Genomic DNA, 25,332 nt, shown 5'->3' with positions numbered 1-25,332 from the left:
TGTAACATACTCGCATAGTAATACACATAAACTCATATCATCACAGTATCACGTATCACGTCGTACGCCATATAAATTTAGTCGCAAAAGCTATCATTTTGTATCACCGTTAATGACTAAATTCATGAAAACAAGCCTAGATAACTAAAAATCGCAAATGGTTGCACGGGTTACCTCGTATATAGTTCTATGGTACATCACCATCGTATAGCTGTATGAGCAACCAAGTATTTCATCGCATATGGTGTTATTTTGCGAACTTCTTGCGATGAGTGTAACATACTCACACAGCAATACAGATAAATTCATATAATGTATATTCAAACTTTTATTAATTCCACAAAGTGATGAAAATACGCGAAAACCAAAAGTCTCATGTTAAGTCGCAAAAGGCATCATTTTGTAACACCGTAAACGACTGAATTTAGGATAACTAGATGCTGCTAATGTTTGCACAGCTTACATCGCACAAGATATTATGATAGATCATTAGCTTGTATGACCAATGTGAATGTTATGTCCCTTAAGCTGGAAGTACAAAGTCAGCAGAACAAAGAGTTAATAGCATGAAAATTTAGTGCTCATTCGATGCTCATTCAATGCCATATCGCCGAATTTAATGCTCCATCATTTCTTTGAAAAATGCTCTTGTTTGCTAGCTTAAGAAAATAGCTAGCAGACAATATACGAAAATAGCATTTTTAGTCACAAAACAGTTCTATAACGGTCAAAAACAATTAATGCTCATTTAATGCTCTTGGAAAAACCTGATTTTCACGATAATTTTATTGATTTTGTATGAATTTTTCAATAATATGATAAAAACATGATAATAGACGAATAGCATCAATTTTTTCAAACATTTCCTCTGCAAACAATCAGAATCCTTTTGATACGGTTAAATACCAAATAGATGCTTCCATATGCGGTCAGTTTAAATAACTTAGGTGCATTTTTCATTAAATAATTTTTTTTTCAAAAATATTGTTCTGTTAGCTTAAGAAAAAAGTTAGCAGAACAATGGCCAGAAACAGAATTTTTAAGCAATAAACTGTTGTAGAATGGTCATAATTATTTAATGCTCATTAAATGCTCTTGAAAAAACCTGATTTTCATGATAATTTCATTGATTTTGTATAACTTTTTCAATAATATGATAAAAACATGATAATGCATGAGTAGCTTCAATTTTTCCAAACATTTCCTCTGAAAGCAATCAGAATCCTTTTGATACGATTAGATACCAATTAAATGCTTCCATATGCGAGCAGTTTTCATAACTTAGGTGCATTTTTCAATAAATAATTTTTTTTCAAAAATATTGTTCTGCTAGCTTAAGAAAAAAGTCAGCAGAACAATGGCCAGAAACAGCATTTTTGAGCAATAAACTGTTGTAGAATGGTCAAAATAATTTATTGCTCATTAAACGCTCTTGAAAAAACCTGATTTTTATAATAATTTTATTGATTTTGTATAAATTTTTCAATAATATGATAATAATATTACAATACGTGAATAGCTTCAATTTTTTCAAACGTTTTCCTCTGAAAACAATCAGAATCCTATTGATACGATCAGATACCAATTAAATGCTTCCATATGCGAGCAGTTTCAATAATTTAGGTGCATTTTCCATTAAATATATTTTTTTCAAAAATATTGTTCTGCTAGCTTAAGAAAAAAGTTAGCAGAACATTGGCCAGAAACAGCATTTTTAAGCAATAAACTGTTGTAGAATGGTCATAATTATATAATGCTCATTCAATGCTCCTGAAAAAAACCCGATTTTCATGATAATTTTATTGATTTTGTAGAAATTTTTCAAAAATATGATAATACATGAATAGCTTCAAGTTTCCCAAACATTTTCCTCTAAAAAATAATCAGAATCCTTTTGATACGATTAGATACCAATGAAATGCTTCCATTTGCGAGCAGTTTCAATAACTTAGGTGCATTTTTTTTCATTAAATAATTTTGTTTTCAAAAATATTGTTCTGCTAGCTTAAGAAAAAAGTTAGCAGAACATTGGCCAGAAATAGAATTTTTGAGCAATGAACTGTTGTAGAATGGTCATAATAATTTAATGCTCAATCAATGCTCTTGAAAAAACCTGATTTTCATGATAATTTTATTGATTTTGTATAAATTTTTCAATAATATAATAATAACATGATAATACATGAATAATAAAGAACTTAAGTTAATGTTTGTGTACATGTAGCAAAATCAGCCTCGCGACGCCTCTGGTGACGCGACAAGGCTCGTAGGCCGAAAACACACCTGCGCGACCCACGCACATTGGGGTATTTGAGGAGAAAAGTTGGAAACAATTATTTTCATGCATAATTTCGATGAAATATTTATATACAGCAGTTATTTTGTCTTTAAAACGAATAAAATAATTGAAGTATGAATTATATCTACGTAGCAGTGATAAATAACTTCTCTTATGCAACGTGGTAGGTTTCTTGTTGAGAATATTATAGCGACTGCTAGAGCCACATTTGATGGAAAAACTTCTTTAGGCATATGATCTAGCGTAATCTACTCAAAATCATTCAAGTTTTGAATTCATTAAATATTTTTCTTTAGAGTGGCTCTCGCTTTAATTGTATACCATATAGAGCAATTTATTGCATTTATTTGGAAGGTGAGAAAGTTTCCTACCAGATACAATCTTTGCGTATTCAAGTATATGTTAAAAATAACATTTTGGAAGCAAATATGTCTGGGGGCTGTTTCAATCGTATTTTGATGTTTTTTCACACAGTAAAATATGATTAACATTATTGTTTTTAATCGGAACATAAGGTTTAACCAAATTGACCGCTCTGCAGTTTGTTCTTTGATACCAACTCTTTATCTGTTTTAGTTTTGAGAAACTGCAATATTAATGAAACATGTTCAGTAGAGTTTGGGTAAAATGTTAACAGGCAATTTCAAATAAATATGACTGTTTTATATTTTATTTGAAAGCACCTGTCAGTATTCTTCGGATGTCTTACGTTTACAAATTGTAAGAAAAAGAAAAAATAAGAGTTTTGAATAAAAAACGTATCATTTTGCAACAAAGAGGGGGTCCCACAGAGCGGAAAGAATTTCTATCGACACCAAAATCGGGATTTTTACAAAATGACCCCAGATGAAAAATACCCACAACTTTGAGCAAAATCTGTGATGGCCGATGCCAAGTTTGTTCTGTTTTATGGTCACTTTGTATGGAATGATCCATATACTGCCGGGAATAAAGTCTAGATATATCATAAATGCGCAAACATGCGCAATTTTTTTTTCTGGACGTGTTTCAGGAAACTCATATCTACTAGAAAATGACTTTGTTTGTGCTCAGAAATGTCCAGAACATTGAAAAAACCAACTTTGAAGATTAATTCGGAAGGCAAAATTTAAAAAATGGTCAATGCTTTATATCTACCCAATAAGACACCGAACCATTGATCTAAAATGTTCAAAACTTACTGTATACCCTTCATTTGACTATCCATATTCGGCACAGGTAGACTATAATAATCAATAATTAAAAATGACATCGGAAAAATCAATAATTATGTATCGAAATTGTCTCTCGCTTTTGGTTGACAGGTTCACAGCTATCGTGAACCAAAAACAAAACAAATTAAAACAAAACAGTTGCCATGTGGTACCCCCACTACCTATGAGTTTAGTAGTGTTGACTATGGGGGTTTAATAATAAATTCGATTTTTGCAATTTATTCCAACTTTTGCCCTCAAATACTCCTATGTGCCACGCCGCGGAGTACTAGAGCTGTATATCAACCCGCGGCAGGACCCGCCAGTATGTTTTCGGCCTACGAGCCTTGTCGCGTCACCAGAGGCGTCGCGAGGCTGTTTTTGCTAGATGTACACAAACATTAACTTAAGTTCTTTTTCCGCAAATTAAAGAAGAAAATCAAACAAAAACGTTCCATACTTCGAATTAAAAGGTTTTCGCTAGCATGCTCACTTGTTTTTTTTTTAATTATTTTTATTCTTCGATAATTGCATGAGTTTGGATATTAGGTAACAGAGTACCTGTGCAGTGCACATGTTGTACAGGTGGATCCTACGCCACTGCGCGTCACATGGAAGTGGGAATTTATTTGCGACGTACACAAAGATATCTCTCGTCTCAACAAAACGAATGGGGTGCATGGGCGTCGCGTACATGAGACAACTCGCGCGCAAAATTCTCGTGAGCCCGTCACTTATTATGCTTTTGCGATGGTAAGAAAGAAATTGATTTTGCGCAGAAGGATAAAGACAGGAGATTTTATGCAACTTGCTCACCAGTAGGAGTAATAAAAAAAGTGAATAGGATATTGAAGCATAGTTAATATTTTTGGACATTTGGTGGATGAAGCTGACACTGACGTTAGAGTGTGTGTTCATTAATTCAGCATGTTGTGTGTGCACCGTGTGCACAATTACGCAAAGATTTAGTGAGCTTTTAGTATTTAAACATCTTATAAACGTTTACAAAAAGGGAGAGGGAGATTCGACAAAACCGCAAGGTTTAAAAAATAATGAATAATGCAAAACTTAAAAATCAGTTGAAAAACATCTCACTGATATTCTAACAGTTGAACCTTGCCTAAGCAGCAGAGCTGGTAGTGGTCAACGATGTCAGAACGGGTTATTTTAGTGACTAAATTGATGTAAAACGTGACCAAATAGTACCCAACAAATTGAAAAAAGGGACCAACAGTTGCTAGAAAATAGCCAGAGAAGCTATTGTTATAGAAAAGGGAAAAATCAGGTTTTTTCAAGAGCATTATATGAGCATTAAATTATTATGACCATTCTACAACAGTTTATTGCTTAAAAATGCTGTTTCTGGCCAATGGTCTGCTAACTTTTTTCTTAAGCTAGCAGAACAATATTTTTGAAAAAAATATATTTAATGAAAAATTATTATTAAATTATTGAAACTGCTCGCATATGGAAGCATTTAATTGGTATCTAATCGTATCAAGAGGATTCTGATTGTTTGCAGAGGAAATGTTTGAAAAATTGAAGCTATTCATGTATTATCATATTATTATCATATTATTGGAAAATTTATACAATATCAATGAAGTTATCATGATCATCAGGTTTTTTCAAGAGCATTGAATGAGCACTAAATTTTTTTGACTGTTATAAAACTGTTTGTGACTAAAAATGCTATCTTCGTATATTGTCTGCTAGCTATTTTCTTAAGCTAGCAAACAAGAGCATTTTTCAAAGAAATGATGGAGTATTAAATTCGGCGATATGGCATTAAATGAGCATCAAATGAGCACTAAATTTTCATGCTAATAACTCTCTGTTCTGCTGGCTTTGTACTTCCAGCTTAAGGGACATGTGAATGGTTCATCGCATATAACGTTGATTTGCGGAATCTTGCTACTACTGCTCGCTGTATTTTTTTTTATTTGAAGGTGATTTAATCGCACGTTTCAATAAACAAATACGAAGGAATGCATAGCGAACATCGCATAAATATCTGAAATAATTTGCTAATGTTGACTTGTGAAGTCGCATAAAGTAATAAAAGAACCCGTAGTGTATATTCATATATCGCTTATAGTTTCGTTTCAAATCGCAAGTATGAAGTTGTAGAGTGGCGTTAAATAATGGAACAGCTCGTTTATGTTATCAAGCTTTAACACTTAAAGTCGCATATATGAACTTTTTTCATCGTAAAAGTTTTTTGATATTTTGGAAATGCACGCATATCACCTCCACTTTTGCGCGTATAAGCAACATTAGCAGCATCTTGTGCGATGAAACTATCACGTATAAATGCACGTACAATGCGATGACTGTTTGCATTATACGCGTAAATTGGTTGTCTGGGCAGCTGATCACCTTGGTATGGATTGACCCATATGCTTGTTACTTATAAAATTAACATGACCTGAGAACAGATGTCCATAAAAAATGTATTTGGAAATTTGTTAGAATTTGTTCATAACATTTTACTAAAAGTTTTCTTAAAAACATAAATTTTTTGAAAAACCTGGATTTTTTTTACGCAATTCGCTCTCACTTCTACTATGACACCCTTTAAACGGATTAAAAATGGGTTAAAATTCGTAAAATCTATTTTAGTCGATCAAGATAATCCATCTGAGTATCTGAGCTGAAGGTACAGCCAAATTTACTTTGTGCTGCAAAATGGGCAATCGTGAAACCTCTATTTTTGAAGCAATCCTCAATAGGAAAACAGCGAAGCATCAATTATTCACCCGTAACCTTCCATTCGTGATTTACGTTATGTGCAATGATACCTTCCAAATATGAACAAACGGGCATCAATCGATACCAATTGAGCAAAACATAAATGGTGTATCACTTTTGGACTTGTGCCATTCGGTATTGGTTCGGGTTGATGTCAAACGCGAAATCGTGTTCCGTTCAGGGTAGTGCCCTCCTTTCGTCTTTGATTGCTCTGAATGGCGGTTTAACTAGCCAGAATTGATGGCAATAAGGGCAATAATTGAATGCAATTATCTGCGCCGAATCATTCACAGTACATCTGATATCATTATTGTTCACACTTTCGAACGATTTGCAAACTTTAAACATGAAACTTGGAAAATATTAAGGAAGACTATTTTTCCATAAATAATATGGATAGGAAAATTACAAAATCACCAGATATCGCTGTCCCTCGTTCGATTGAGGGAGTCAAAAACAATCATCGTAAACATTCAAAACCAAGAGCGGAAATCGATGGTTAACCACCATGAAAGGCAACTCAACACATTTTGTTCATTTTATTCTCCGCGATATGAATAACACGTGATTGTGGTTTTATTTTCCAACGGAAACAGTTGAACCATGTTATTTTGGAAGCAATAAATGTGACGGAAAACATTTGATAGAACTAATCACGCTGCAGACCGAACAACGTTTAAGTATACTACTTAAGGCACCACTTTCATTTTGCTTCAATATAAAAAATGACGTAATGTACACCAATTTTTTGTGAGCTGTAAGGGCGCAACATTGTTAAGTATCGCTTTTAGTCGATTTGCATCGGAAGGCTCGTGCGGATCTACCTTCACTTATGCGTAGCAGCTTGCGCAGTAACTTCCAAAAACGATTAGCACATTAAAGCCCTACAATTGAAGCGCAATCGATGCACGGAATAGGTAATGCGGTAGCTCTAAGCCGCAAAACATCTGAACTTTCAATCGCTTGAGCTTAATTGGTAGCTGGGCGGTATCTCAATCACGACTTCCTGTATAGGTTACAACGTGTTGCAAACCGATTTGCGCATAACGGGGCAGCTAGACCGAGAAGAAGGTTCATTCACGAAAAAATCTTCGAACCACAACTATGGATGAAGCTGGGAGAATCGAAAAGCTGAGCGGAACGTGTTTTCAGGAAGGTCAAACCACCCGAACCGTGACTCAGCTGCCAGTCGGTCTAAGTGGTGTTTGTTTGCAAATGTAATCGCGTCAGTTCTCCTACAGACTGGGGTATGCAATCTCCAATTTTTAATGCAAATTTCTGCGGGATCAATGCGGCAGCAATTCGTCATGAATGGGAACTTGAATTGAGTTGTTTTGTGAGCAGGATTACGTCAGTCTGCCGTGTGTCTAAGAGAAACTCGACCTTTGCGATTCAGTGGATGTTGTGCGCAGTATGATTAGAGGGATTAGTCTGACCTTAGATAAATTTGCCTATTTTTGTAAAACATATATAAATTGTATAATAATGTAATGTAAAAATATCCATACTAGGAAATGCCCAATTTTATTACTAAGCGAAAAAAAAACTTGTTTTTTACCACAAAAGGAAACGGCTAGCAAAAATATTTGACTTGACTTAGAGGCGGTTTTTGCAACAAACTCTGAAAACAATAAAAAAAAGCTTTTTTTGACAACTTGTTTATTAATATTGTATGTTTACGTTTAAGCGTGATCAAAATCTAATTCAAGGGGCTTTTTTCTTACTTATTTTTTATGTCCAATGTGAATGTAAAATTTCACCAGAATTCCACGACTAAAACTATTCTTTCAATTATCGCGATAAAACGAAGCACAACAGTGATAAATAAATGTTTGCTCCACATGATTTATGAACGTCTGTAATCGAGAGAAAAAGTGCATTGTTAAAATGTGCGATTATATTAAGTACAATTGACAATGCCGAGGATGACCCTCATTTTCAGTTGGAGAGCTTCGTGTATCTTTATTCGCTCGACAGTTTTCAGTTCATCTTTGTTCAAATGTGCAGCCAGCTTTGCTGTAACAATCACAATTAGCAAAACTGCCACGAACAGGAAACGATCGATGTCGGAGCGGGAAAGTTTTTCCTTTTAACGGCGAAAGCTTTTGCCCCCTTCCATTCGACTGGTTTGAAACCGTTTTAAATTATTTTATGCAGTCAATACAACTTTCCTCACCAGCGCTATTAGTTTCGTCGGTGTTCTGTGCATTTCTGTATGTAACGACGAACCATTCGGTCGCCGCCACAATGCTGCAATCAATTAGGATTATTGTTCAATTTAATCCATTATTTCGCTCTTTGTTTTGATCGCTTCAAGATGTATGCACCTTTATGATGGTGTACATTAAAGCCCGCACTCGAGTTGAGATTTATCTGCGTTATTTGCTGTTCGTGTTTACAGAGCCGCTTCGCAAGCTGTCCTTATATCGTTATGTAATTTTACTGTCTAGGATCGATTGAAGTCAAGTTGAAAATTGTTTATGTTGTGAAATGTAATAACAATCAACCATTCGATTGTGCATTTGTTTTTTTTTTTAATAATTTGATGGTGGACAGATTCAAGTTTCGTGATCTAGAGTATGTCATCGAAAACTTTACACTATCGCAAATCATTTCATTCAATTTTGTGTCGTTCAAAATGTTTTTATTGTCTGTTCGTTCGATGCTCACTGTACAACCGACTGAGTGTGGGTGGCTCCAGTTAAATTATATGATACCGTTAGAGGAAACGGCTATATTTGTGATTTGATATTTAAATCATATACACCAAACAAATTGATCAATGTATCAAATTCGATTACGGTGCATAGCGCTTGGTGGTCTGATTTTACGCATCATCTTATATGCGAAACGAATTTGATGTGGGCTATGCGATCGAATTACATTGTTTCGATGATAACAATCTTTATTTGCTTCGCTGCTGTGGGCTGGTGGCGTTTGTGGTAGTTTGAATCGTTTTTAGTAAGTATGCTAACGCGTTCATTGCGAGTAGCTTTTCCATGCATTTTATTTTCATATATTTTATGTCGGCCAAATTTTTTCAACAGTCAAGACAATATACGTTACTAATGACTTGAAAGATCGAGAGTAATATTATCAGCACTGTTGCTCTCATAAATCATTATCAAGTTGTTGAATATGTATGCTTTTCGATTCGACAGTTGACTATCATTTGTACACGGCTGTTGTACAATCGAGACTTGATTTATTTATTTTTCAGTCGCATAAGAAACATTTTTCATGTCAAGTGCTACACGTTGTGCGTTGTCTTCTTCACCGGTCTTCACGACCAGACTCTCGTAGTTATTAACTGCATTACACAATAATCTGTATGTACGAAGAGTGATGAACGATCCGATACAAGCGAGTACGTACTTATTAGAGGGTTATATGTCATAATCATTTTATGAATAGGTCTTTATTACTCCGGTAATTAAAGCGGGCAAAGGAGAGTGGTTGGCAGTATGGCCTTGATTTTTTTTTCAGCGCGGTGCGTTTCCTAACCAGTTCGCACAAAGCGAAAGTAATTGTTTATCCTATTTTCATACTTTCAACATTGCTCTATCAGCTGTCTATTTTCGTTTCTTATAACTAGTATGAAAACTCTTTTTATTAATCTTACAAGCTATCACTCTTGTCACGCTGTTATCACGACGATAGAAATTTGCATCAATTATTGTAAGGAACTGGCGATCTTTCTTTGATTCAATTGACTGATCGTCATCCACCATAGAGTGTTATGCCTCCTACGGCCACCATCACAATGAAGCGACTAATGCGTCCACCTTCATGGGAAGGGATCACGAACAAGGCCTACAAATTGAGTGTACTGCTGCTGCGGTGCGGCTGCTATGACGGGTAAGCAGGAAAATGCGCCAGTCATGAACTGGTAATAAGGGTCTTATTTATGGGTCACTTTGTTACTACAGAGCGATGATCATCGCAAACCCCTCCAACCATACTGGGTAATACTCCAGCGCTAAACGTAACGATTAATGCTCTGGATGCCGACAACAAAATGTTTCAGACAGTATGCCTTCGCATAAGAGCTTGATTCGTTGTGAGATAGAAAAATATTACAAAGAGAGACGAAGTCGGCTATCAAAACAATAGAGGTGTACTGTAACGCTGTATAGAATGTGTACAGGGAAAAGAAAAGCGGAGATCGCTTTGAAGCTCGACTTTCCTCCAGAAGACCGCATCGTATTTGTAATCCGCCGGAGAAGCAAATACCAGTCAAAGGAGAGGATAATAAATGAGAACGATAACGCGAGCTTTGCCATTGTCTGAATGCGCAATAAATGATGTTAAACTCGTAGAGCTACTAGCCGAGGTGACTGTTGAAAAAGTGATTGACCGGTCGTCATGCACTGCTATTACTTGTTTTACATCGTTTGCTTTTGTAGAGTTAGCAAACTGTAATCAGCAAAACTTTTTTTATTTACTAACAGAGCTAACAAATAGTAATTTTATGTCGCGAGTTTTATAGATTTTGCATTATATGAAGGTTTAAACGTAATGGGGAAACATGTCAATGAGTTAGTTGTAATTGTTTATATGTATATTATCAAACTTTGCTTAGTTCATTAGTTGACACTTTCATTTAAAAAGAAAAGTTATTTCGATTTGATTTTGATAAAATTGCTTTTTTTCTTCGATTACTCATCATATTTTGGACACTCTGTCGGATAACCTGATCGGTCATTTGAACAACCATCTCTTTATATCATTCTGAGTAACCTTTCCAGAAAAGTTTATCATAAAACAAGAAACTGAATTTGCTAGGAAACACACCTCGGTTAGTGACTTTATTGTACTTTTCTTCTGAAAGCTGTCCATAATCTGTCTTCACGCACGTTTCATCGTCCACGAGGATACATCCTTCGTACTTCGTGAGAATCTCATTGTACAACTTCCGGGCATGTTTTTAACCACTTGATTTGGCTTTAGTATTCTGTTTGAATGCTTACTGGCCCGAAAAGATCGAAGTCCTTAGCTGACAGTGAATTTCTCAGTGATATCATAAGCCGATAGCTCTAAGTTTGTCTTGATCGTTCTGAACACTTTCGAATGCAGTTACTGATCCTTATGTCGAATTCGTTTTTACGGCAGGACTATCCCGTCCCGGACTACGCTTTGCAGGTGAAAAAAAAAAAAACACTTTCCGAGCAGTTGCAATGGTGTGCGTAATACCAGAGGTAACTGTCGCTTTTGTTTTGGTTTGGTTATCGTCATAGACCTTCCTATCTGCGCTAGTATTAGTGGCCGATTTCACTAATAAAAGTTTTATTTTTGGTTGCAAATAATCAAACACGCTGGTGGTAACAAAAAATTTCTTCCTGCCCCGAACTTTTTTTCAAGTTGTAAGCCGATTTTTAGTTTTATTTCATCTATTTTTCCACTAAAACAATGTTTGTTAAAACGGGTAACACTAATGACCTAGGATTCATGAGTGAAATTTTTTTCGAAATAGAATATCAGCTGATTTTTTTGGTTGAAACCAATCGATTTTATAAAGATACACGACTAAGCCTGTATTGGTGAGATCTTGCGTAGAAAGCTTTATTGTCTTTTATCGCATTTGTGCTACTGTACGAAAAATTTGCCAATTTACTGAAAAATGACAAAATAACAAAATAAAATAAATAAAATTCAACCTGATGTTTGACACGCGAAGAACGATAATCAAAGCAAACCGATTTTGACACATTTATTTTTTTGATTTTGACACATACGTGTGAATGTGTTGGTGTCTTCAAAATTGCACTCTGTTTCTTGCGCGGACTGTCCGGGACAGAAAAACTGTAGTTCGGGATAGTCCGGAAAATGTCAAAAAACAGTGATAGGACAAAGTGTAGTTCGCGGGGTAGCTACACCGCAAAAACGAATACGACATTAATTTCACTACAACGCTTGCTATGATCTTGCCGATCGATAGTAATGTTTAGGAACCTGACCAAGGGTGTGAAGAGTAATAAGTTTTGTTTCTCTTTTTTTCGTGCCCAATTTTCTTTTACCCACTGCGACCAATATAGTTTTTTCATCATTTGTGGCATTGTCCGAACGTTTTTGCTGTTCGCACATTTTTGTTTATTTTTCACCCTTTTGCAGTGTTACTTATTGAGAAGTAACCTGCTCCGTGTTATAGTGCTTTTTGTCTTCTCATTCAGACTTAGTAACCTACTTCCTTCCTTATCGACTCTATCATGTCCTCCTGCAAGTTACCACTATAACAGCGTATAACGTGCTATAGTGTCTATGATATAATCGAAGTTTTAGACCAGTAATTATTAAGTCTGGAGAGAAGATTTTGTGTGGAAGAGCCTGAGAATAAACCCATGCTTAAAGTCCTTTTTGCCAACGAATGGCTTGGTTCTACTAAGATTCGAACCTATGACCATTCGCTTGTCAAAGCTGACTCTGTAACCTAGCAGATATGAAGCTCTTCAGTGCCCAAACTTACCTTTAAATAAATGCAAAAAAATATTTCTCTGCGTCACTTTTTTGCTCTCAAAAACAAAAAAACCGAATAAAATACTAATTTTAAGCAGCTGATGAAGACACTCACTTCAAACTATTTTTTTGACGAAAAAAATTGACAGAGAACATTCAAATGAGGACTATAATAACGATAATAGTAATAATTACTAACAAAAATATCATAATTCAAATTAATGGTTTTAGATCACTGTTTTTAAAAATGTCATGTAAGACTTCGAAAATAACATACGCTTCCTTGGTATGGTAGCCTCAAACAAAAAGGTCACTACGAGAACAAGATTAGCAAAACTTCAAAGACTTGTGTGCAATGCTAAAACTGGTGCAATAGGCAGCATTTCATCGAAGGTTTTGGATGCAATTCTTTGCCTGCTGCCTTTACATGAATTGATGGAATTATAGGCAGAAAGGAGTATTCTGCGGCTTGAACGTATTAAAATGTCTTACCGGGTGATCCTGTTGGTCACCTAAGTATACTGCAATGCTTCAAAAGAGGGCCAGTGATGGGTATGAACGGAGACTAAATGGAACCTATGGATAAATTTGATATTTCCTATAATGTACGTAAAACATCACGTTCCGACTGGAAGTGCGGTCCAAAGGCATTCTTCACGGATGGCTCAGAAATCGGTTCAAAAACTGTTGCGGGAATGTTAGGTCCTGGAATACAGATATCAGTGGCAATGGGAAACTGGCCAACTGTATTCTAAGCAGAGTTTTTTGCTTATAATCGAATGTATGGACGTTTGCTTGAAGGAAACATATAAACATGCAAATGTTTGCATTTTCTCTGATAGTCAAGCGGCACTGAACGCTTTATGTGTCTGCAAATGCAAGTCAAAAATCGCCTGCGTAAACTGTGCCATATGAATTCTGTCGATTTGTACTGGGTTTTAAAGTACAGCGACGTTGATGGCAATGAAAAGGCAGACGAAAGGGCTTAACAAGGTTCCAACTCGTACTTTGTTGGACCGAGGCCATGCTTGTCTTTTCTCCTCAGAAAACCTCTAGAGTGCAGGAGAACATCTTGCACTGTATAAACAACTGCCACACTAAAGAGCAAATCAACGCTTATGCTAGAAGAGAGCGACAAACGATTTTTATCTGCTGAGCTTCCTGAACGCTCTGCGGTGAAATCAGAAATCTCTCTCTTGCGAGACAATGAACTATGGTGTACTTTCTCACACGTGTGGACATCACGCACAATAATTACACTGCAGAGCTATCAGCGGTGCGTTTCACAGTTGGTTTCTTGAGCATGGCAGAAGAGGAAAAGAGATTGGGAGAATAAAAAAATAGACTGCGTTGCTCGTGCCGGTCGAATTTATTCTGGTGAAATTCGTTTTCGCAGTGTAGCTACACGAGGACTACATTTTTGCCCGGTAGGTTTTTTTTCACCTCCCGGACTACTCGCCAGCGGACACTGTTGTGTACTCTTGTTTCTATCAGATGTGGGGTGAGCTGGAAGTGTGTTTGTCTCTCTGTAAGCTGGTTGAGACACTTTGGAGTGGAGAAAGAAGCAGTGTAGTGAAAGCATTTGCTACACGCAGGCACATACTGGAAGGGAAGTGCGCGGTGAATTTTTTCTCCTCTCCTTTCACATACTGAGGAGAATGACAAGCATGATCGAAGCCCGAAATCTCAAATCGTACAAAAAATAGAACTTAACTTCTAGGAAGAACAACAGGTAACAGCTAGTTGGATGGCTGTCAAAGGATGTTACTGGTCGATAAGGATAATAACGCCTAAAGCAAAAATTACTAACTAGCTCTTAGAGCTCAGTAAAAGGGCTCTTTGTACCTGCACAGGACAATAGTCAGCAGAAAAAATTTGATAGCTCCATCAGTCGAACTCTAACCGTGATGGCGAGAACAATGAAGCTACTCCGTTCAGAAGTGTGCGCGTTCAAAGAACGGTACCCCGTAGCGTCGAAAAAGGACATCGTGCGGCAGTTTGTGGACACGGGATACGCCCGTTCCGGCTTCTACAACATCTTGGCGCTATTGGACAACAATCAGAGCATTGAAAGAAAGCCCGGTTTCGGACGGCCGTAGACCCTGAGCCACAAAAAGCTCCAATGCTGAAGAGGAAGACCGAGGGAAAGTGGCTACATCGCTAAGCGCGCTTGGCTGGGAGGTCAGGGCAACCGGCCAACCAGTCAAAAAGTGCCTGGCGAACATGGACATACATGTCAGGAAACAGCAGTCCAGTTCACTAGTCTCGGAGCTACAGGCAATGACGCAGCGGCAGCGCCAGAATAATATGGTCAAATCGATTTACTCGGCAAATCACGACGTGGCGGTGGAGATGAACGACGAGACATGTCTCACCCTGAATGACAACGACTGGCAGGGCACTTCGTATTTTACTTCCCTCACAAAAGAAGGAAGCATCAGGGTAAAGCTTCCTTCACACACCAAGTTCCCCAAGAAGGTGCTGCTGTGGCTGACCATCAGCGAGAAGGGGATGTCAAAGCTGCTCTTCTTTCTAATTCTGTGCTAATAGATGAAACATTTCTACGTGGAATACACTTGCGTTTCAGTTCACAGCACAAAATCAAGTGTCTTACACATCGGTTTGCGGTGTCATGCATACCAAAATCAATCATTTTACACTAAGATTTTAATGCATACACACGTCACATGCCAAAACACGTTAAAATACCGTTTATTGACATTCATATGTAAAGAGCATTAGGAATTAGCGTGCGATTCATTTTCAGTGTACAACTTTCTTGAATAAAACATTCCCCTATCTCTTAACACAGAAAAAGTAGTTTTCTTATTTTTAGTATCGTAAATTTTTCATAATTTTTGAAAATTATGCGATTATGCGGGTCTTTCATACAAACAATTGTTTCGAGGGCAATATTAACTAAGTTCTACCTTTTGCCTCATTGGACCACCGTGCAGTGGTGTACTGTACATGAGCGAAATCAAATTTCTAAGCAAGGTTACTTACAACCCAGTGAAATTTAGTCTACACATTCTACCTGACTTGAAGCGTGTTGCGGTATCAGCCAATCACTCGATCAAAAGTGGGTGGCCGCTCATCCTATATGGCGCATATAGCAATGGGAATGTACTACAAGAGTTTTAATTAATGGACGCAGAAGTCTGATTTCACAACAGGAAAAAAGACTACCATCAAGTGTTCCTGAACTGACTAAGGCAAAACGTAAGGTTGAAGGATTATACACTAATAAAATAGCTACACTAAAGGCATATGAGCCGTTGCGAAACAGAGTGGTTTAAAGACCATTTTTTTCAAAAATGAGTTTTTTACATAATCCGCATCTACTCAAGAAACTGAAGTCAGGAGACTAGAAAAATTTCGAAAAATCGAACTTTAAAGCTGATTTATACCAGATTGAAATTTCGTCCGAAACAGAATGGCCATTCTGTTTCGGAACAGAGTGGTCTATGTACATAAATCGAGGTAATACCATCCTGTAACATGTGACATGTAACATATTACATGTGATATGTAACTTGTCACTTGTCCTGTAACATGTTGCATGTGGTTTGTAACATGTTATACGTAATGTAACACGAAAAATGTAACATGTCAAATATCATGTAATAAGTAACATTTTGTGTTACATGTAATGTTACACGTCACATGTTACATGTGACATGCCATGTACATCATATAACATGTGACACTAGCCATTTTGTACGTCGTTAATGTCATTTTTATTTATGTTTATGTACATAGACCACTTTGTTCCGAAACGATACGAGGATTCCAGTAAAATATATATGAAGTCAGAGTGGTCTATGTACATTGGTATGATAAATTCACTTATTTCGCCAAAAAAAGGTAATTTTATGTATTCACATGTTAAACCGCTTCATAACCTTTATATTAGAACATTTTGTTTGAAAGAATCCGTTGAACAGATTTTCATTCAGAGATTTTTCGAAAATTGCTTCTCCTGAACAATTTGCTCGATGGCACATAGACCATTCCAAAAAATTTAAAAAATCCACATATATATTAATTTACTTTTCCTGCTTATTATTTTATTCCTGACCATTAATGGCACCTGGTTGCTAGTCGAAAAAAAAAACATGAGTACACCATTCCCGCTTATCTCGTCGTGTAATTTTACATCCTGTCAAATGCGAAAATGGGTACGCTTTGTATACACGCGTGCCTTTTCAAACGTTTTTTTTTCTTCATAAGCTTCACCATAAATAGAGCAACCGTCAGTGTTGTACCGGAATCAGCGTGATGAACAATATAACGAAAATCGCAAAACCTAATGAAAGAGCCGTCTGCTTTGTACACCCGATTGTGTTCAAAACAAACATGAGTCCTCCTGGCTCGCGTGCGATCTTATCAATACGAGTAGCTGTATAATGCCGAAAAATATACCAACATCTGCCATCCAAATTCAAATCAGAGCGCTGTTTTACAGCAAAACGCGTTCCAGTCCCTTCTGCAGGCGGCTGCTTGATCATCTGCTGCGAAATTTGCGTGTGCGTACGGAGGGCTCGAGCAGCATAAAGAGCACGTCAGGGAACTAGCGTGTACATTCTCCGACACAATTTCCCCATCATATTTGCGCCCTCCCTAAAGTGTAGTCATCATATCTTAGTTGTTTGAATGTACTTCACCGTCGAGAGCAGAAATCGACGACATCCGGCAAGGAAGTCTGTGCTAGGGTAGAATTAATACAGGCATCCCGAAAAGGCAGTTATTTGGTTTGGTGGCGTTTACCTATAAAACCAAATTCGATTGGAAAAGTTTCTGAATCTATTTCTTCCGTCAGGTGCGTGTGTGTTTCGGTGTATCTACCAAGAAGCAGACGACTCTTGTACGTGACTAATGGTGTGGCTGGAAACAGCCGTCAGTGTCCGTTTTAGTAGATGATTCAAATGTGGCTATTCAAACGCTGCTGACTTTGTCGTGAATAAATTATAGTCAAGTGCTTGATCACGGTCTTGCGAATTGATGATCCTCACCTTCGACACCAGCGCCTGCTCTGCGTTGTATGCCAGTGTTCCGAATGAGTCATTTTCGTTCGCTGATGTCAGAGGCAGTCGGACTTGGCACAGCAAGAACAGACCTTCTGTTATCGCTCGAGCTCAATGTGTGGAATATTATACAATATACGCTCGTTATATTTGTAATATGCAAGTATTATCATGTAATGGGTTTCCTATTCATACAGTGCGAACTCTGCCCCGAACAATGATCCATAGACAACAAACAAACTTTGACTAATTCTAGTAAGAGGCTTCGAAACCAAACTGAACTATATAAACTTTATTTTGCAAAAATTTCCCAAATTTATGGAGCTACCAGCTTTCTATCACAGGTCAGCGCTGTGCGTTTCACCGAGTAATATACAAACTCGTTTACTCGCAAACTAATCCAGCACTAAATATTTTATTAGAGTTCGTAAACACAGAAACAACCGACAATGCAGTAAAGCTACACTTACAGTGAAATCTGTAAATCGAAAACATCCGTGCTGAAATGGAGAAAAAGAAAATCACGGCGATGAATAACATGCCCGCTCAGCTTAGAGCTAACCCCTGTTTGTTGCTCTATAGGAGCAGAGAAAACATCGATATCTACATTAAAATACCCCAATACTGGTTGTTTCATATCCAGCTAACCGGTTGAATCGTGTAACGATGAACCAAAACAAAATAAAAAGTTCAATTCAGATCACGTTTTGTCATTTGTAAATCACTGTTTATAGCTCTCCCCCCGGGGCGAACTGTAGCACTCTACTAATGTTGATGCTGATGCCGACTTAATGCTTTAAACAAAAGTTAATAGCTTCTTGAAGACAGACGTTGGCAGATAATGTACTAACGGCTTCCGTTTGGTGTACACCTTGTTGTGTATATACAGCAGAAATGAATTCTGGAACCTCAAATGATTACAAATCTGATGACTCATCATGTAGAAAATTAGAATTAGAATACATCGAGGTTTCACTGCATTTCTATACAATGTGTTTCCGTCGCAATTTGGTGTATTTTTTTTTTTTACTCTCGAAGGCCAGACTTCCTAGTTAGTAGATTCGCTCACGGTTTATCGCGTGTCAATGAGCTGTCAGTTTTCTGCGTTCTTCTGTGCACCGTCACGAGAAATGAGCTACTATACTATTCACGACCACTGAACGAAACTTGACCATCACCCAAATAACTATGGCGATATTTAATCGATATAATCCTATGTCGAGCCTTATAATGATGCCTGAAAAAAATGCTTTACGTTTGTACAAAAAAAAAAACAACACACGGCTAACAATAACATATTTGAATTAATTCACCTTGTGAATCAACTTTTTGTGTGCTAGCTAATAGGGTGCTTAATTGCTTCACGAAATTGTGATGATGGGAATAATGATGACTGTATCGAATCAAGTATTCATTTTCGATTGATGAGTTTTCGTGTATTTCGACGAAAATCATCATCACGTCATCAGAACTCGAAATTATTTGTTAGAGGCTGCCTTAAATAATCGCTAACATTATTCACTTGTCATCGATCTAAAAAAATCTAACCAATGATTTATCACATCAAATTAAGCCCACCATGGGTTATAAATTATGGATCCTCAATATAGATAAATTAAACATAGTTAATATATGTAAATTCGAAATAAAGCCATATAAAATTTGAATTTTACTGTCGCAGAAAACAGGTTGATGGCGGCTACCAAGCAAAACCATGTCCACTCAACGGGACCACCAATTTACGTACTAATCTCCTTATAATGATAGCATTGTGATTTTTTTGCGCATGCATTCTCACCTCTGTTCTGTTTCTTGTTTTTTGCTTGCAGGCTTCCATGGATTTACCGCCGGATAAAGCGAAGCTGTTGAAAAACTACGACAACGAGAAGAAATGGGATATAATTTGCGATCAGGTAAATTTAATACGGATTGATGAGCGTTGATTTCGTACGGTTCAGGTGTAGCGAAACGTTACATATGGCATTGGTCAATCACTTTTGCTTCTTTGCGTGTTGCCGTGTAAGCCTCTCCAGGTGGAAATAAGCTGTAATTTTTTTTGGTGCGACGACGGTCCATCCGCTATGCGAGCCGCCGAAATTGAGAGCAAAAAAATTCACATAACTAATGTGAATGGTGGTCATCGGTAATCGGTTTATGCCGTTTGTCTGCATTAGGCTCAGATCTGTCATTTAGCAGAGATTTAAAATTGGGTAGTTTCTTTTGAAGTAGAATACTTCTCTCAGGAAGTTCGGCTACATAGGGATGTGAAATGAAAATCTAAAACCGAAAAAAGTGAAAAATATGTCCAATTTCAAATGCTAATAAATCGGTTAGTATTCGATGGATTTCCTTCGTTCTTGCAGCAATAGATTGGAAAATCTTCTAAGATTCTTCCCAAAATAAGATAATTGTAATTTTATTATTCGAACTATTGTACTATTATAAATAGTCAAGCCTTGTCAAAACGAAAAATTCGACCTCTGATTGGTCGTTATATGCTTGCTTCCCAAGCACGGTCGACAGGATCATATACCTTGCAATTGAAAACATGCTCCTGTCGACCGTGCTTGGGAAGCAAGCATATAACGACCAATCAGAGGTCGAATTTTTCGTTTTGACAAGGCTTGACTATTTTCAATAGTACAATAGTTCGAATAATAAAATTACAATTATCTTATTTTGGGAAGAATCTTAGAAAATTTTCCAATCTATTGCTGCAAGAACGAAGGAAATCCATCGAATACTAACCGATTTATTAGCATTTGCCTGTTTCAGCCGGAGCCGCTCATAATAGTTCTAGACAGCGACAACAGCAGTCGTCCCTCCGTAGCAGCAGCACTAGCCCTGTGGTTGGTCACCACGTCTCGGTTTTTCTCAGCGTGTGTCGCCAGACAGCCATTATTCCCCCCGTGTTGGGGCAGCATGAAGATTGCCATCAGGAAATCCAATTTTGGCAATCAAAATGCCTTTTTGAAGGCAAATAAACAAGTCATTGAAAGTTAATAATTTTTGTCAACGCAAGCAAGTATTCTGTGTTGCATCCTAGCAATTTAAATTTGTCGCACCCGTCTTATTTACTGAATGTGAAATAGCTTCCACAGTGCATGTTGTCCGTGTATCCTAATTCCCCCAATGTTAGGGCAGCTCAAAGGTTGTAATTAGCAACCGATTTTGAACAGCAAAATGCTTTTTTGAAGGCAAATAAAAAAATAATTGAAGGTTAATAATTTTCTGGCATCAACACAAGCAGACATTCTATGCGGGATGCAACCAAATTCTGTTGTAGTTGTCTAATTTTTACTTTATTTAGTAAACTCCCCACTGTAGGGGCAGCGCAAACGCTGCGATCAGCATAACCGACATTGAATAATAAACTGCCCTGTTAGAACGCATTCACAAAAGCAGTTAGTTCGACTATGCAGAGCTAATATGAAGACGATTCAATCAATCAGCGTAAACAGAATTTCGTCGTCTCCCAGCTGCCAAGTTGCAACATGATGCAACACGCAACAGCGAGCAAACGAAATCTCTTGATGTAACAAACCGCAATAAGATACGGGTTAAAACCGTTGCGTGTGTGAGAGCACCATCGGTGTTTATTCGCTGGATACACTATCTACTGTCTACCAGCGATGGAAAAAAATCACCTCTAGCGATTTTGAATACATATAAAGGAAGCCTAAGGCTACTGACATACTGAGGCGTCAAATTAAGCGAAGCGTTGAGCGTTTGAGAAGCGGAATAAACAGAAGCGTTGAGTGAAGCTTCCTATGACATACTGGAGCGACTGGAGCGAGCGATGCAAATGCGTTGTGTTGTCATATTCCTAGATTCCAGCAGCGGTTTCGTTTAAAGGAAATATGAATTCTTCCATTGAAGATTTGTTTGCTGCTTCAAGCACAGTAAATCACGTTTTTAGTAAACATAGAGATTTTTTTATGAAGTAAAATAATATTTCTGAAGTCAGTTGCGCTACAGACGTAGTAAAAAATATAAGAAATTATTCTAAATTTTAAACCCGCTGACCCCAAGTAACGTTCAACTAGTTTATGATATCTGTTCAGTATGTTAGGCATGCAATATCAATCAAAAATACCAGTCTTATTTTTCTGACGACCTGAAAATTTTTCCCGATATTTTCTATATTTAAGACCAAAATAAAACGAATAAAAAGCACCTGGCGATATCAGGTTTAGTCTGAACATGGTATTACTGCACTAACATTGTTTATACATTTTAACATTTTGTTAACCGAAAATGTATTCTATTTGCTTTTTTTCAATTACCAAACCAAAACAAAGCAAATGTAAAGCACCTCGCGATGAAGATTTTGTCTGAACAAGGTATTACCGCGTAAGTATACGCGCGTCAAAACACTACTCGTTCTGTTTCGCCGCCTCTACCGACGCGTCGTTGCCGCTTGAGTATGACCGGTTTGAGCGTTTCATATAGACGTTCGAAGAAGTAGCTCGAACGCTTTTGCGACGCTTCTTGCTTCGCTTCATTTGACGCCTCAGTATGTCAATAGCCTAAGATGCGTTGACATCGTCGTCAGTATACGAATAACAAAGTATCGGTGTTGGTTCACTCTCTTTGCTTCCTTTTTTACGATATATTGCTTGTCGTTAGCGTACACCACAACATATGGTTCTCAATGTGCACAACTCGGTATATGAAGTAATTCGTCTCTGTTACACAGAGCGATCAGATCTTGTTATGTTATTACCCATGAATAAGATTTATTGTCAGAAAAAGAAAGAAAATGACAATGTATGCTCTCCTACTCTCGCTCAAGTCAACCGCTGCCGAAGTAGTCCCTTCCCCACACTTTCCTTCTCACCGCACCACACCTCTGCTGCTGCTCAGGCGACATGCTATTCTTCTGCTGCTATTCTTTGTTTCCCTAACGACCGGCATATGGAGAGACAAACGCAACGAGCGAATCGCTTCTCAGAGTAGATGTAGTCTAGTCATGTGTTAATTTTCTCCCAGAAACCTACGCACCATATCATCATTTCATTATGTGTTGAGAGGATTCAAGTTTAGTCGCGGTCTGTAACAATTCATGATGTGTACATGTGGAGATTAAACGATGATTGCATCATATTCGTTTCGTTTCCATCACTGCTGTCTACTGAACGCAATAATCTGCTTACATGCGACACGGGGACGGGAACATTTTCTTCAACGAAGCTGCACAACACGACACAAAACATGTTATGTTGTTGCTTCAATGAGAGTGCTATCGGTCCGGCTCGACAAGAAATCATTTTTGTGCATCCGTGCTACGAAACTGAGGAAAAACTTTAGAAACTGAAAAAAAAGGTGAAGCTTATCAAATGATCGCTCTGAGCCGGAATGAAGTCACACATATTTTTCAAGTTATATCATTCCACCACGTACGTAAAATAATTCATTCCTATTTTCATCCCTATATAAGAGCCTGTTTCAGCCGGAGCCGCTCATAATAGTTCTAGACAGCGACAACAGCAGTCGTCCTTTCTTAGCAGAAGCACTAGCCCTGTGGTTGGTCACCACGTCTCAGGAGCAGCGCGGTTTTGAAGTAGAATACTTCTCTCAGGAAGTTCGGCTATATAGGGATGTGAAATGAAAATCTAAAACAGAAAAAAGTGAGAAATATGTCCAATTTCAAATGCTAATAAATCGGTTAATTTTCGATGGATTTCCTTCGTTTTTGCAGCAATCGATTAGAAAATCTTCTAAGATTCCTACCAAATGCATGAAATTGCAATTTTATTATTCGAACTATTGTACTATTGAAAATTCTTAAGCCTTGTCAAAACACAAATTTCGACCTCTGATTGGTCGTTATACGATTGCTTTACCAAGCACGGTCGGCAGAGTTATGGACCTAGTAAATTGGGAATGCATCATTTGGCCTATATAAGTGCTTCATCAGATAATAAACAGACATTTCATCGGATATTAAATTGAACTACCGAAATTTGAAGAACACAAATAAATATTTGAAGAGTTGATATTTTCTCGTTTTGCGCTATAATCCAAAGTTAATTATCTTCATCTACATGCATACTCTGACTATTATTACGTGTTTGCGTCGCTTAGTGTTTGGCTACGGTTATGCAGTACGCAAATAACGGCGCGATGCGATTCGGCAAGACGAAATGTGTCGAAATGTATAGCTCTACTTCGCCTTAAAAAGAGCTGTACATTTCACCACGGTAAGGCGAATCGCATCGCGCCGTTATTCGCGTTCTGCATAACCGTAGCCTTTGTTCCGTTCCTGTTTAATGATGTCGTATTAAATGTACATATTACAATTCGGCAGCACTTCAACTTCTCATTTGCACAAAATTTAAAAATATTCAATGAACTTCATTCAAAATATCAAACAAAAAGAAATTACAATACTGCCAATGAACGGTCAACGTTTATTTACTAGAAAAAATAAATGACACGCAAGCAGCCAGGTTATCTTTCTTGTAAAAGTATTCTACTTCAACCATGCGGTCGTGGCTTTGCATACAACCTTCCTGTGATTTTTTTTCTTTCCGTTTGAAGCCGTTTTATATATATTGTTCTTTTTCCTTCTGTTTTCACATTTAACGTATCTCTTCTAATTATACTCTGCAACATTTTTCTAAAATAAAGTTTGGATAGTTGTTGAGTGTTGCGCTTCTTTTTTGTATTTTCAGCTTTACTCCAACTGAGTGATAAAAATGTGAAAATTTCCCAATAGACTTTTGACTCTAGACGAGAAAATGTTTTTTTTTATCTCACTCTTGAGTAAATTAATCACCAAACCGTTCAAATGAAATCAATAAATGGTTACTTAAACTACCGAAAGCTTTTCGAAGCGATCTACATTAATGAAATCAATTGTGATGATTTCGAGTTGCTATCATCACTATCTTTCAGAGGAGTCTTTACTTTTAAGAAACATCGCAAGGGTTTGCCTTTACGATTCACTTTCTTTAGTTTTAGTTATTCGTTGCTAAGCACAAGATAACTGCGGAAATGATTATGTCGATTAGGCTACATGAAAACAGCAGAATCAATTCCTTCAAATACATTCGAAATCATTGTTTCATTGTTCCTCAAGACCAGTTGGAAAGCCTATTATTAAATATATAATTAAACAAGAATTCATGAATTTTAGATAAAATAACAACAATGTTTGTTCTACGAATACGAAGGGGAGTTTCCTTAATACCAGTCCTATATTGAATATAAAAGACTGCAGCACCTCAATCAATGCAGGTTCTCATCCGGAAAAATGAGGTGTCAGCCGGCTACCAAATTATCTCCAACCGGGCGTGCACGGTCGTAAACGGAGGCTAATCAAAGTTTTAATTAACGATCAATGATTATTTATGAGCTTTTACTGTAATTTTACTCGTTTTGGGCTAATCTAAAACGACGTTGAGTTATTCACGCATCATTATCCACGCTGCTTCCAATGTTAAACTTCAGTAAAATGACAATCAATTGTTAAAAAATATGCATGACATTTTCGTTTACATTCTTTGGCAATATGAAACATTAAAAAACTTATTTGGTACGTGGCCACCGTTAAGGAGCAAATTTTACCAACGAACAGAAAATTATTACATTTAATGATGCTGAA

The 25,332-nt window shown here is 37.2% G+C and overlaps 1 protein-coding gene across 10 annotated transcripts in view; it reads left to right on the top strand.

The window, feature by feature from the left end:
- LOC129721937 (formin-like protein) overlaps window positions 1–25,332 on the top strand; it is an 87,364-nt gene that overhangs the window by 28,218 nt on the left and 33,814 nt on the right. For all 10 annotated transcript variants that reach the window (XM_055675070.1, XM_055675065.1, XM_055675066.1 and 7 more), the window contains one exon: window positions 19,553–19,636. In XM_055675070.1, the coding sequence (XP_055531045.1) occupies window positions 19,553–19,636 (84 nt within the window). The remainder of the gene's footprint in view (window positions 1–19,552; window positions 19,637–25,332) is intronic.

The sequence above is a fragment of the Wyeomyia smithii genome, chromosome 2, assembly GCF_029784165.1.
Source record: "Wyeomyia smithii strain HCP4-BCI-WySm-NY-G18 chromosome 2, ASM2978416v1, whole genome shotgun sequence".
NCBI classification, from domain to species: Eukaryota; Metazoa; Arthropoda; class Insecta; order Diptera; family Culicidae; genus Wyeomyia; species Wyeomyia smithii.
Note: the sequence above shows the minus strand (reverse complement) of the source record. Positions and strands in the feature narration are given on the sequence as shown.